Source organism: Pangasianodon hypophthalmus, chromosome 15, assembly GCF_027358585.1.
Source record: "Pangasianodon hypophthalmus isolate fPanHyp1 chromosome 15, fPanHyp1.pri, whole genome shotgun sequence".
Taxonomy (NCBI): Eukaryota; Metazoa; Chordata; class Actinopteri; order Siluriformes; family Pangasiidae; genus Pangasianodon; species Pangasianodon hypophthalmus.
The window spans coordinates 25,531,765-25,543,715 of record NC_069724.1 but is presented as its reverse complement, the minus strand read 5'-3'; the positions used below and the strand labels follow the sequence as shown (position 1 = coordinate 25,543,715).

General features: G+C 44.3%; 2 protein-coding genes across 4 annotated transcripts in view; one reads left to right on the top strand and one right to left on the bottom strand.

Annotated features, from left to right (window-relative positions):
• The window catches only part of larp1 (La ribonucleoprotein 1, translational regulator), a 17,172-nt gene extending 14,089 nt beyond the window's left edge, over positions 1 to 3,083 (bottom strand). The window contains exon 1 of the mRNA XM_034311013.2: positions 2,259 to 3,083. Within this exon, the coding sequence (XP_034166904.1) occupies positions 2,259 to 2,538 (280 nt within the window). The 5' untranslated portion in view covers positions 2,539 to 3,083. The remainder of the gene's footprint in view (positions 1 to 2,258) is intronic.
• Positions 3,084 to 4,203: 1,120 nt separating this feature from the next.
• On the top strand, positions 4,204 to 11,300 carry zgc:56585 (uncharacterized protein LOC393297 homolog). 3 transcript variants are annotated; one of them, XM_053240169.1, is made up of 8 exons: positions 4,204 to 4,424; positions 7,202 to 7,297; positions 7,396 to 7,519; positions 9,242 to 9,348; positions 9,474 to 9,570; positions 9,755 to 9,831; positions 10,779 to 10,942; positions 11,058 to 11,300. In XM_053240169.1, exons 1-8 carry the CDS (start codon positions 4,359 to 4,361, stop codon positions 11,194 to 11,196), a joined length of 870 nt encoding a protein of 289 aa, XP_053096144.1. In that variant the 5' UTR covers positions 4,204 to 4,358; the 3' UTR covers positions 11,197 to 11,300. The 3 variants fall into 3 exon arrangements, with proteins under 3 accessions (XP_053096144.1, XP_026767727.1, XP_053096145.1); XM_026911926.3 differs by lacking the exon at positions 4,204 to 4,424 and adding an exon at positions 6,260 to 6,351; XM_053240170.1 differs by lacking the exon at positions 4,204 to 4,424 and adding an exon at positions 6,268 to 6,358.
• Positions 11,301 to 11,951: the final 651 nt, after the last annotated feature.

Here is an 11,951-nt window from a genome sequence, read left to right as displayed (position 1 = left end):
CACACACACACACACACACACACACACACACACACACTTTAAAAGCTGGACAGGCCACGCCCACAATCATCAAATCACACGAGTGACTTGTGTTAGTGTGAACGTGGATTTACTGGGAAAACACGTTTCCTTCACTCTTCTGCGTATCAGCAATATTTTATATTAATTTTCATTCAAGAGTTTTATTCCTCTTACACCACAGCAATCTACCAACAATTACACTTTTCTGATACTTTTTCTCCATTTAATGTTATTTGACATCAGTGAAATGAGTCAGTTCCTGTTGTCACTTACGTTATAGCAGCTATAAACACTCGTTCCCTCACCAGCCTCTTTATTCTCTCTCTTCAAGTTAATAAGATTAAAAAATCACAGCTTGTTCCGCATGTTACTGAGAAACCGCAAAGAAGCGTAAACTCCTCTGTCCTGAAGACGTCGGAAAACTTAGTTACAGCTTTACCTCTGACTGTTACAAAGCGCTGACGCTGGAGACTCCTTCCATCAACGCTAAATCTTAAACATCTCTTTACATGGTTTTTATTCTGTTTATTATCAGTGGAGCGTTCGCTGTACACGTCCCTGTGAATGAGCTGTTGCTATAGAAACGATAACGTATTAGAGCGAGCGCATTAATATAAACCTGCGCTACTGTCAGAGCTGCTGTTATAGAGAATTAATCAACACCTTCTGACCAATGAGAGTGCAGGATTCAGCAGCACTGTGGTGTGAAATCAGCCGTATCAGACGAGTGTTTGAAATGTGTTCAGCACAAACGCTCCAGATTACTGAGTAAATAATTATTAATATCTGAGTGTGTGTGTGTGAGAGAGAGAGAGAGAGAGACAGATGTTTAACTGAGCAAAGATCAGCGCAGTTTATACTAAAGAGTAAACACACACACACACACACACTGTGTTAAAGTTGAAGAGTCATCATTCCTAAATGTGAGGATTTCTGCTCAGTCACATGGCTGAAGCTCTCTGTACAGGAGCATGATGGGAAATCAGCATTAACTCAGCTATTTTACACACACACCCGTCTCAACTCATTTCCTACGCTGTAACACACACACACACACACACACACACACAGTGTACAGGAACGCTATAAACCCGCTCCTGCTAAAGAATATAAAACACATGATGTGTCAGGCTAAAGCTACAGGCTAATCAGCTAGCATTAGATTTGTCGTTTAGAAGTGTTTCGCCTCCCAAGTCACTAATGTACCGCATAATCCACTGAAAACTATAAACTCATCTGAAAATATTAATACTGCTGCGGAAAAGGCGAGTTTTCTGTACTAGCTCCGGCCTGAGACCGGCCATGGAGACAAACACGTGGAGTTCATCCGGGTACTTTTACACCGCTAATGCCCCGATCCGCCTCGCGCTCCAGCTCAGTGTGACGAATTAACGCGCTCGAGACAACAAACAACAAACACCGAGTGGAACAAACACCAATAAATTACATTTAAATCCCTGCGTGTAGTTTAGCGGAGTTAGCATGTGTGTGTGAATTAGCATGTGTTAGCATGTGTGTGAATTAGCATGTGTTAGCATGTGTGTAGGCCCTCAGCCATTGTTAGCACACAGCACGAGACAGGCCAGGGTGACTGAATTAGCAGTTAGCATCCACTAGCATCACCGAGCTAGCCAGCACACTCGGTCATTTGGTTCTTAAAGGCGCTTTAGAGACGAAACACCACAAAGTCACAGAAAAATACAAATTAAACACAAACTCGGCTTTAAGTCAGAATGTGACACAATGAGGCGGTTCGCTAGCAAGCGCGCGTGCCATAGTGACCGTTAATACAGATTTACCTCAGGGTTACACAAACACACACACACACACACACACACACACACACTCTCTCTCTCTCTCTCTCTCTCTCACACACACACACTCTCACACTCATACACACTCTCTCTCTCATACACACACTCCTACACACACACTCCTACACACACACTCATACACACACACACACACTCGGGAGACAAACAGATAAAGCAGAATGTTAGTGTGATCTGAATAAAACAGGCTGCTAGCTGGTGATTAGTCACAGCAGAATGCTAACATGTGGAGAGACAGAGAGTCATCATGCTAGCGTTAGCATTAGCCGCGTGTGTGTGTGTGTTAGCTGGGTTAGCATGCTAGCGGAGCTGTGACAGCTGCTGGATAAACACTCCCTCAGCACCACCGCCGCCGCAGCGCGTTTATCCAGGGCCGGGGCCGGGGCCGGGGTTCGGGCAGCTCACCGGGCGCGCTCTGTCCGTTCACCGTCACCGAGTTGAGCTTCTTGGTCCAGGGGTTGACTTTGGGCGGCGGCGCCTCTCTGAACTCCTTCTTCTCCTCCGCGCTCTCCCTCTCCTGCAGGCTGCTCTGCTCCGCGGCCCGCTTCGCGCCCGGCTCCGGGGACAGCGCTCCGTGTCCGGCGGGCGGCTGGAGGTCCTCCTCGTGCAGGAGCGGGGTCGGGGCGGTGGTGGTGGTGGTGGTGGTGTTGGTGGTGTGCAGGAGAGTCTCCACCTGAGTGGCCATGTCTCCGTTCCTCCTTTCCCCCAACGTGAACGTGCTCTCCAACTTAAACCTCAAAAAAGTCCCTCTTCAGCGCGTCTGCTCCCTCACTCCTGCTCCTCTCCGCTCCGCTCGGCCTCGCTCTGAGCCGCACAATGGCGGATTCTCATTAAAACATGTAAAATGGTGTAAAATAATAATAATAAATCCTGCAGTGAATCTCTCGGCCTGATTCTGCCCTCAGCGATCAGCACCACGCGACAGCCGCCCGGGGGCGCGCACGCAGCAGCGACGGAGGAGACGTGAACGCGCCCGCTACGTTACGTACGCCACGCCACGCCACACAGAGACTGCGCGATGACGTCACCGCGCCGTGTACGTGCAGGCCTGAGGGGTTTATTGAGCTGTTGAGTGCCTTCGCTCTTTAAAGCAGCGTTTCACAAAACCTTTTGTTCAGACGAACCAAATGGACATTAAGCCCTGACCACTCTACATCTGTTTACACTCCAGATTTATAATATAGCACTTCTGTAACGTGAACACTTCACGATGTCAGTAACACTCACACCAGTCTAGTGCGAAGCGTTGTGTGGTTACAGGAGAATCACCCACGCCGGGGTGGTGTGACGCGGCCCCACGCCAAGCAGCCTGGTTTTTACTTGCGTGCAGAAGCAGCGCCTCCTTCATCCAGCTGAACATACCCTCCGTCACCTGTCAGACAGGAAGGAAACGTTATGTGAAGTTCTCAGAGCCCATGACCGTCAGCACAGGAGTACCACAGGGCTGTGTTCTCTCACCACTCCTGTACTCTCTCTACACCAATGCCTGCACCACCACAGACAGATCCATCAATATACTCAGGTTTGCAGACGACACGACTGTAGTGATGAGGTTACCTGTAGTAGTGAAATCTTACAGCATTGTGTGTCTATAACAACACTGAGCTAAACATCCCTCTGCCTGCCAAGCTGCGACAATCTACACCTCAGCTGTGTCCGAGGTTGAGTCTTTCAGGTTCCTGGAGACCACCATCACCACCTCACTGAAATGGGCCAACATCATAACCACCAAGAAATCACAGCAGTTCAGGAAGCTCAGCATTTCTCATCCCGTCCTGAAAAGGTTCTACTGAGCCATTATAGAGAGTGTGCTCACCTCCTCCATCACAGTGTGCTTCTCCTCTGCCTCTTCCATCTGCAGGACCAGACTGCAGCGCGCGGTCCACTCGGCTGAGAAGGTCATCGGCTGTGAACTCACCAAAATCAAGAGGAGATCGATGAAAATCGAGGCTGACCGCAAACATCCTGTCCACCAGCTCTCTGTCAAACTGCCATCGCAGAGGCGCTACGGGTCCATCACCTTCCGAACCACACGACGCCGGCACAGCTTCTCTCCAGACGCTATCCGGTTACTAAACCACTCCGGACCATAGCAGCTCACACCCAACTACCTCACACACAGATAAGTCCCACATCATCACACTATCTGCCATCTTGTTGCATTGTTGCACTGTCTGTTACCTCATGTCCTGTTCACTGGCTAATTGTGGTGTTATTGTGCAGTCTGTCGTTTTTAAATGGTTTAATGTTTAATAGTGGCACCTTTTGGCCATATAGTGTAGACAGATCGATCTATCTATCTATCTACACTATAAGGCCAAAAGTATGTGCACCCCTGACCATCACACTGTTAAACGTCTCATTCCAGATTTATTCCCGTGTGTTTGCTGTTATAATGAGCTCCACTCTTCTGGGAAGCTTTCCACTAGATGTTGGAGCGTGGCTGTGGGGATTTGTGTTCATTCAGCTACAAGAGCATTAGTGAGGTCAGGCGCTGATGTTGGGATGTCGAGGAGGTCTGGGGTTCAGTCGGTGTTCCAGTTCATCCCAAAGGTGTTCAGTGGGGTTGAGGTCAGGGCTCTGTGCAGGACACTCGAGTTCTTCCACTCCAACCTTCACACACCATGTTGTTATAAAATCAGATGTTTTGTCATTTCTCATCTGAAGTGTTTTTATTTTAAAGTGTCTCAGTTCCTTCAACTTACAGATTATTATTCAGCTGCTCATCTAACAGCATGTTATACAGTACAGACTATCATTTATTCCATAATTACAGTGATGTTAATATTAAAAGCGTGTGTGTGTGTGTGTGTGTGTGTGTGTGTGACTTCATCAGTTCTAATGACAGAGGAGAAAATATAACATTTCCTTCCTAAATGGTGTGTGATGTCACACCTCTGACATCACACCTCTGACATCACACCTCTGACATCACTTCCTCATTTTCACTGATCAGATGCTGCACCGGCCTGCAGTTTAAATCTCTCACATTGTCCTCCGTTAACACACACACACTCTCACACACACACACACACACACACACACACACACACACTCACACACACACACACACACAATGCACAAAGACTGGACTCAGCAGCTGGTCAGCAGAACACACTCGACAGCTTTGAAATATAGAACTGCTCAGTAAGCAGTGTGTGTGTGTGTGTGTGTGTGTGTGTGCGTGCGCGTGTGTGTGTGTGTGCACCTTTGTACTTGTTTAAACCTCAGCACACGCTCTCAGGCTGAGCGCTCATTTCTAAACCTGTACAAAATACAGCAACAATACTGTAATAAATAATAATGCAATAAACACACAAACACAGCAGCTGAGAGCAACAACTACACAATTATTACACAACTACACACCATAACTATTTTCATCATTGTAATTGTTATAAATAATAATATATTAATAATTTGTAAAAATATTATGAAGCATGTAAAAGAATTGTATTTATAAAATAAAAAAATATTTTAAGTGCTATAGGACCAAGTGCTGGAAACATTGTAGTTCATATTATTATTATTATTATTATTATTATTATTATTATTATTGTTGTTATTATTATTTCTGCATTACTGAGTCATGTTTCAGCGTGTCTATATTACACACACACACACACACACACACACACACACACACACACACACACACACACAGAGAGTATGGTGGTGGTAATGTGCAGTCAGCGCGCCCCCTGGTGGACAGATTGGGTGAAGCAGCCACTCTACTGCATCAGTGCGGTTTATTATTATTATTATTATTATTATTATTAATAATAATAATAATAATAATAATTATTATTATTATTATTATTATTATTATTATTATTATTATATTTAAGAGTTATTTGTATAGAGAGTTAGACAGAGTGCTGTAGTTCCTCATAGTGAAATTGAAGTTCAGCATCTTGATATTTTATAGGCAGTAAACACTGCTACAGAACACAGTCAGTCCTTTCCGTGGAAAATCACACAATAAAATAATTATAATAATCCAACAAGAAAAGCACATTTTAATGGCTCAATACTTGATTGGCTCATCTCGCTGGCAGGGGGCGTGGCCTGTTACCTAGGTGAGTAGATCAGCCAGGTGAGCGAGCTAATGATGTTCAGCCTGCAGCTTGTTAGTTTCTAATGACGCAGAGAAATAAAGCCTTTCACTCTGATTCGCTATAAATGTTTTTCATGTTTATTTCTGCAGTCTGAGAGAAGTGGAGCTGAAACTCTACACTTTTACTGAAACTCCGGAGTTACAGCAGCATTCAGAGCTCTTTATCTTTAGTTCACACCGAAGTCCAATTCAGTTATGGAGTAACAGTGACAACCAATCCGAATGTAGGATTTCAGTAGGGAACTTGGGCTGGCCAATCAGATGTAAGGGTGGTTCTAAGCTCCTCCCCCTGCTCTGTTTTAAAGGTGTGTGCGCGTCATCTGCGCTTCAGTGGAGGAGCAGAGCTTCAGCCTGAGAGACAGCAAACTGCACAGACTCTGAGTACACGGTTATCTTATCAACATTATAGCTTTATTAACATCACATTTACATAAACATTGATTTTTTTTTATTAGCATTATATTTATATTAACACCTTTTACACACTTTGGAGGACTTTGTGAAAGGGTTGTGATTTTCTCTGTGAGATGTTTCTTCCTAAATCATCACTGCACTTGTTTAATGGTTTTTACTGGTGTGTAATGGTTTATAATGGCTAGTGTAATGGTCTTTTATCTTCATGGTGTTAGTATTACAGTGTTTAATTTACAGACTGGAGCACGTTACCTAATGGTTTCCACTAAACAGTTAATGTTTATTCATTGTTTCTGGCATCAGTCTGGTTAGAAGTTCTTCAGGTTAGAGGTTTGAGATTCTCTCACTGAATGCAGATGATCCTGAAGTTCAGGCTTTCTGCACCGTAACAGAAACAAATGCAGTGTAGTACAGCGCTCATGTTTATCGAGATAAAACTAGATAATATTCCACTAAAGCACACCGATCTGATTAATGACACACACACTATCTCCTGGATCTGTAAATGAATTATGAATCTAGGAAATGATTACATTCTGATTGGAAAATGTTTTGGAAAAGTTCTGAAAGTAATAAAGACTCGAGACATTTTCCATTTTTCTCTTCACTAATGCACACTTTGTTTTTACCTCACACAGGTCATGACCTTTAAACTTTACATTCAGTTTTAGTAAAAAGTCATGGTCTAGAAAACATCTGGAATTTTAATAATAAGTAAAGTACTAATGTGTCTTTATCTGAGTTCAGCATGATGGTGTTGATTATTAACCTGAACAGCAGATCATTTTAAATCCGCTGTTCTTTCCTCTGAACACAGCCCAGGATGCTGAAGGGAAAAGTGGCTGTAGTGAGCGGATCGGCTCAGGGTTTGGGAAAAGCCTTCACACACATCCTGCTGGAAAACGGAGCTCAGGTACCCTGCAGAAACTCTCGCTTATTTACACAGATTTATTTCAGACTGGTCTGGGGAGGGGGTCAGAAAGACAGTGACTGTGACGTGTGCTCCTGCAGGTGGCCATGCTGGATGTGAATGAGGAGTTGGGTCAGGAGCTGCAGGTCCAGTTGAATCAGCAGTACGGATCGGACCGGACGCAGTTCTATAAAGCAGATGTATCATCGGATCAGCAGTTTACAGGTACGACTGGAGGTTAATGGTCAACTTTCATCACTGTTCAGGTGTAAAGTAGTCTCTGTGGGTTTTATAACCAACTCTCGGAGGAAATCACATGAAGGGAGCTGTGTGTGTGTGTGTGTGTGTGTGTGTGTGTGTGTGTGTGTGTGGTGTGTGTGTGTGTGTGTGTATACACAGATGTATGTATGTATATGTACACAAACCCTACAGTGGTGTAATTTCCTGGTCAGGACATGACACAATCTCGCAGGCAGGATTCACAGTTGAATGCAGAAGTTGGCACACACTTAGTACTGAGTGAAAGTTTCTGGATGAGTTTATAGTAAGCAGATCTTTGTGTCCTTCTTTAAATATCTCTAAACTCTTTTACAGTCTCTGAATGGATTTTGAATCATTTTGAAATTTGTGCAAAATTTATGTAGGTAAGTTGTAAATGAGAGTTTTCCATCCAGAAACCATGTGGGATCAACTGCAGAGTCATTTATGTCTATCTGCGTGTTTCTGTCCTGTACTGTAGTGTGTCTGAGTGTGTAAACAGCCTGTGATGAGTTCGCTCTGAACTGTGTAATTGCCATCAGTATTGTGCAGCTTGTCTGTGATATTCACACACGCACGCACATCTGAAATAAATATTTGTGGAATGGAGATGAAAAACACTGATTAGCTGCACATGCAAAGTATGAGCCTCGTCCTCCTACGTAACTGTTACAGGTGAAAAAAGAAACTGTTCCTGCACACCTCCGCTTTCTCTGTAACGGACGTTAAACCCTCAGACACGGCATGTCTACACTCGCTGCAGTCAGCAGGGACGAGCCGTCCAATCAGATCCTCACAAACGCAGTCGTTATCTGACATGGGATTCTCGCGTACACACCCGTCTTACACACTGCCTGCATCTCCACCTCCATCTCCACCTCCACAGCTCCTCTCAGAACATTAGGAGAACATGGAGACACAGCTCTCACTAAACTGAGGAACCGTATAAAACAAACATGCAAACCAAAGGAAGAGGAAATAAAGAAAGACTTGGAAACGGAGCTGTTTCAAACTTTACTGAGTTAATGTCAGATAGCAACCGTTGCCTGGGTGAGACTGGAATACCAAAAAAAGTAGGGCGGGGTTTGGGATTAGTCATCAGCGTAATGTCTAAAATTTATTCCATGTTTGCATGTAATGCTGTTTGACGCAGCGAGAAATGCAGGTGGAGCTTCAGGTGGGTGCGGTCTCTCTCCCAAGGTGGTGAGGCAGCGCGCCGGGTCGCACAACAGAAAAGCGTTTAGCCTTTTGTCAGGATGTTGAGTTCGGATCCCAATGATCCGTAGCCGGGAGCCCAAGATGCTACAGGTCACTGCTCTATACTACACCACTGCTATAGAGTGGCGTGTGTGTGTGTGTGTGTGGCGTGTGTGTGTGTATTCCTCACACTGCTTCTTCACCTCTGGGCTGAGTGTGAAGTGGTTAATGTTCAGACTTCACTCTCACTTGGAGTTTTGTGTTTTTATAAACATTACAGTTTAAAGGTTGTAAATTTCTCACTGAAACACACTGACAGCTGATGATGTCATAACGGGCGCTACAGCGACCAACCAATCAGCCGCTTTGCTTTAACTGGACATTCATTAGAATCCAAACACACACTCATTAAAATCATACACACACACACAGCTTTTTTTTGGAGAGAGTGAGACAGGTTACAGCCGTCTGTGTGCTCTGTGTTTATTACAGACGTGTTCCAGAAGATTCTCAGTAAATTCGGCCGCATCGACATATTCTGCAACAACGCAGGAATCGCTGATGAGAAGAACTGGGAGAAAACCGTGTCCATAAACTTGGTAAGACATCATGTGTAAATTTACTCTCTTTATTGTTGTAGTGAGTGCAGCTGAGAAACGAGTGAGGAGATCAGCTCTGTGTGTGTGTGTGTGTGTGTGTGTGTGTGTGTGTGTGTGTGTGTTAGTCAGGAGTGGTGAGAGGAACGTATTTGGCCCTGGATCACATGAAAAAGCAGAACGGTGGAAACGGAGGCGTTATCATCAACACAGCATCACTGGCAGGTGTGAAAAGGAAGGAAGTTAATCAAACGTGTGTGTGTTTGTGCTTTGATAAGACACAAGATGGTGATGAGATGGTGACTGATCTCACAGATTGTCACTTAAACACTGCACAACACCCTGGTTGTGTGTGTGTGTGTGTGTGTGTGTGTGTGTGTGTGTGTGTGTGTGTGTGTGTGTGTTTCAGGTCTTGGTCCTCTCCCATCAGCTCCAATCTACACAGCGACCAAATACGGTGTGGTGGGATTCACCCGCGCGCTCTCTGTACGTTATATTTAACCCTAACCCTATTCACTTCCTGTTCTAATACACACCTCCCAAAGACCTAAACTACTCGGCTAGCTAGATTAGCTAAACTGCTAATTAGCGTTTGCTCACTGGGTATTAGCGCACAGTCGCTAAGCAACAAAATCATTTTATTTTCATAAAAAATATGAATATAAAGTTTTATTACAGTTTAGTCTGAATAAAAAGTGAACATTTTATCTGCTCAGGAAGTGACAATGAAACGCTTTCTCTCTCACACACACGTGCACACGTTCGCTCTCACACACACTCAATCTCTCTCTCACTCTCTCACACATGCACACGTTCGCTCGCTTGTGCTCTCTCTCTCTCTCTCTCTCTCTCTCTCTCTCTCTCACACACACGTGCACACATTCTCTTTCTCACACACACTCTCTCTCGCACACCCACACGTGCACACATTCGCTCTCTCATACACACACACACGTGCACACGTCACCCAGTAGAGTGAAACACTGCTCTAAACACCACAAACAGCCAGCAGCAGTGTTTTATTTTAAAGCAGAAACACACGTTGTTGTTGTTGTTGTTGTTGTTTGGCTGCTCGGCTGCTCGCCACAGCTCGATCCTCCGTCTCCATTATGTTAGTCCGGTGCAGACGTGGGGCTCAAACCCACGACCCTGAGATTCAGAGTCTCTGCTGCACCTGAGCGCCGTAAAGCTCTGTTTCGCTCTACAGATTCCTGACTCCCGATGGTAGCTTATTAAATGTTTATCCACACTGAAGTGAGCGAGTGGTGTGAAGTCTGGTGAGATCTCTGCAGTGAAAAGCCTGAAAAATGATGGTGTGGAACTGACTCATAGAATCAACTCCTGATTCCTGACACTTGGAAAGAGACTTGGAGTGGACTCATATTTTAGAGACTGAAGAGTGTTTATATTCTCTCGTGTGTGTGTGTGTTCAGGTGGCGTCTCAGGCCTTAGATTACGGCGTGAGGATTAACGCTCTGTGTCCGAGTTTCGTCAGGACATCGCTGATCGACGCGTTTAAACAAGAGGACAAAACAGGACAATTTCACAGTCTTTTTTCAATCACAGAGACTATGATGGAAAAATTCCCCTTCATCGAGTGAGTCTCTCTCTCACGCGCACACACAGATAATATGATGTCGGCTGGACTGCAGGAAGTGAACCGTGTGTGTGTGTGTGTGTGTGTGTGTGTGTGTGTGTGTGTGTGTGTGTAGGGCGGAGAAGGTGGCGGAGGCGTTCCTCCTCTTGGTGAAGGATGAGAGTGTGAACGGAGTGGCTCTTGTGGTGAAGAATGAAGGTGCAGCGTACGTCAAGTTCCCTAAAGAAGTGGAGACCACGCCCATCTCTCTGTAACCATAGCAACCTGTCAGTCCTGGACCAATCACATTCACGCTTAATCCAAATCAATTCTTTCTGATTACAGTTAAAAAATAAAGTGTTTGCATGAATAAACGGAACACTGTGTGATATGTGTTTATATTCACGCTACACGTAATCCGATCTAAAGCTAATCTCATATCCGACATTCGGGAGCGAGACACACACACACACACACACACTATACAATAATATAAATATACAATAAAATAAAATACATCAGGAGCACGTTGTGAAAACAGACGAATGAAAAAACGCTCACTCTTCTGTTTGACAGATGAATAAAAGCAGCTTTATTTGGTTTATTCTGTTCACACGGAGGTGTTTATGAAGTGGTTTTATTCTGATTCAGGTTTCAGCATTAACAGATTATTAACACATTAACCTGCATATAAACAAAACTATTGTGTTTTAAAAAATATCAGAAAGTGTAACAAAGGAACATCAAATAAAATACTGTCATTTACACTGAAACAGTGAGTACACGCTTTATACACACCGTCTGTCTGTGTGTGTGTGTGTGTGTGTGTGTGTGTGTGTGTGTGTGTTGTAATTTAGGTCAACAGTTGTGTATTTAAGATGATGTTTAACCAGTCTGTGCTGCTTCAACAGATTTGGATCAATAAATTTTAACACACACACACACACACACACACACACACACAGAGTGTAATGGTGTTCTAGATAAACAGACTTTGCTTCTGTGTTTTATATCAAATCATGTGGTCTTG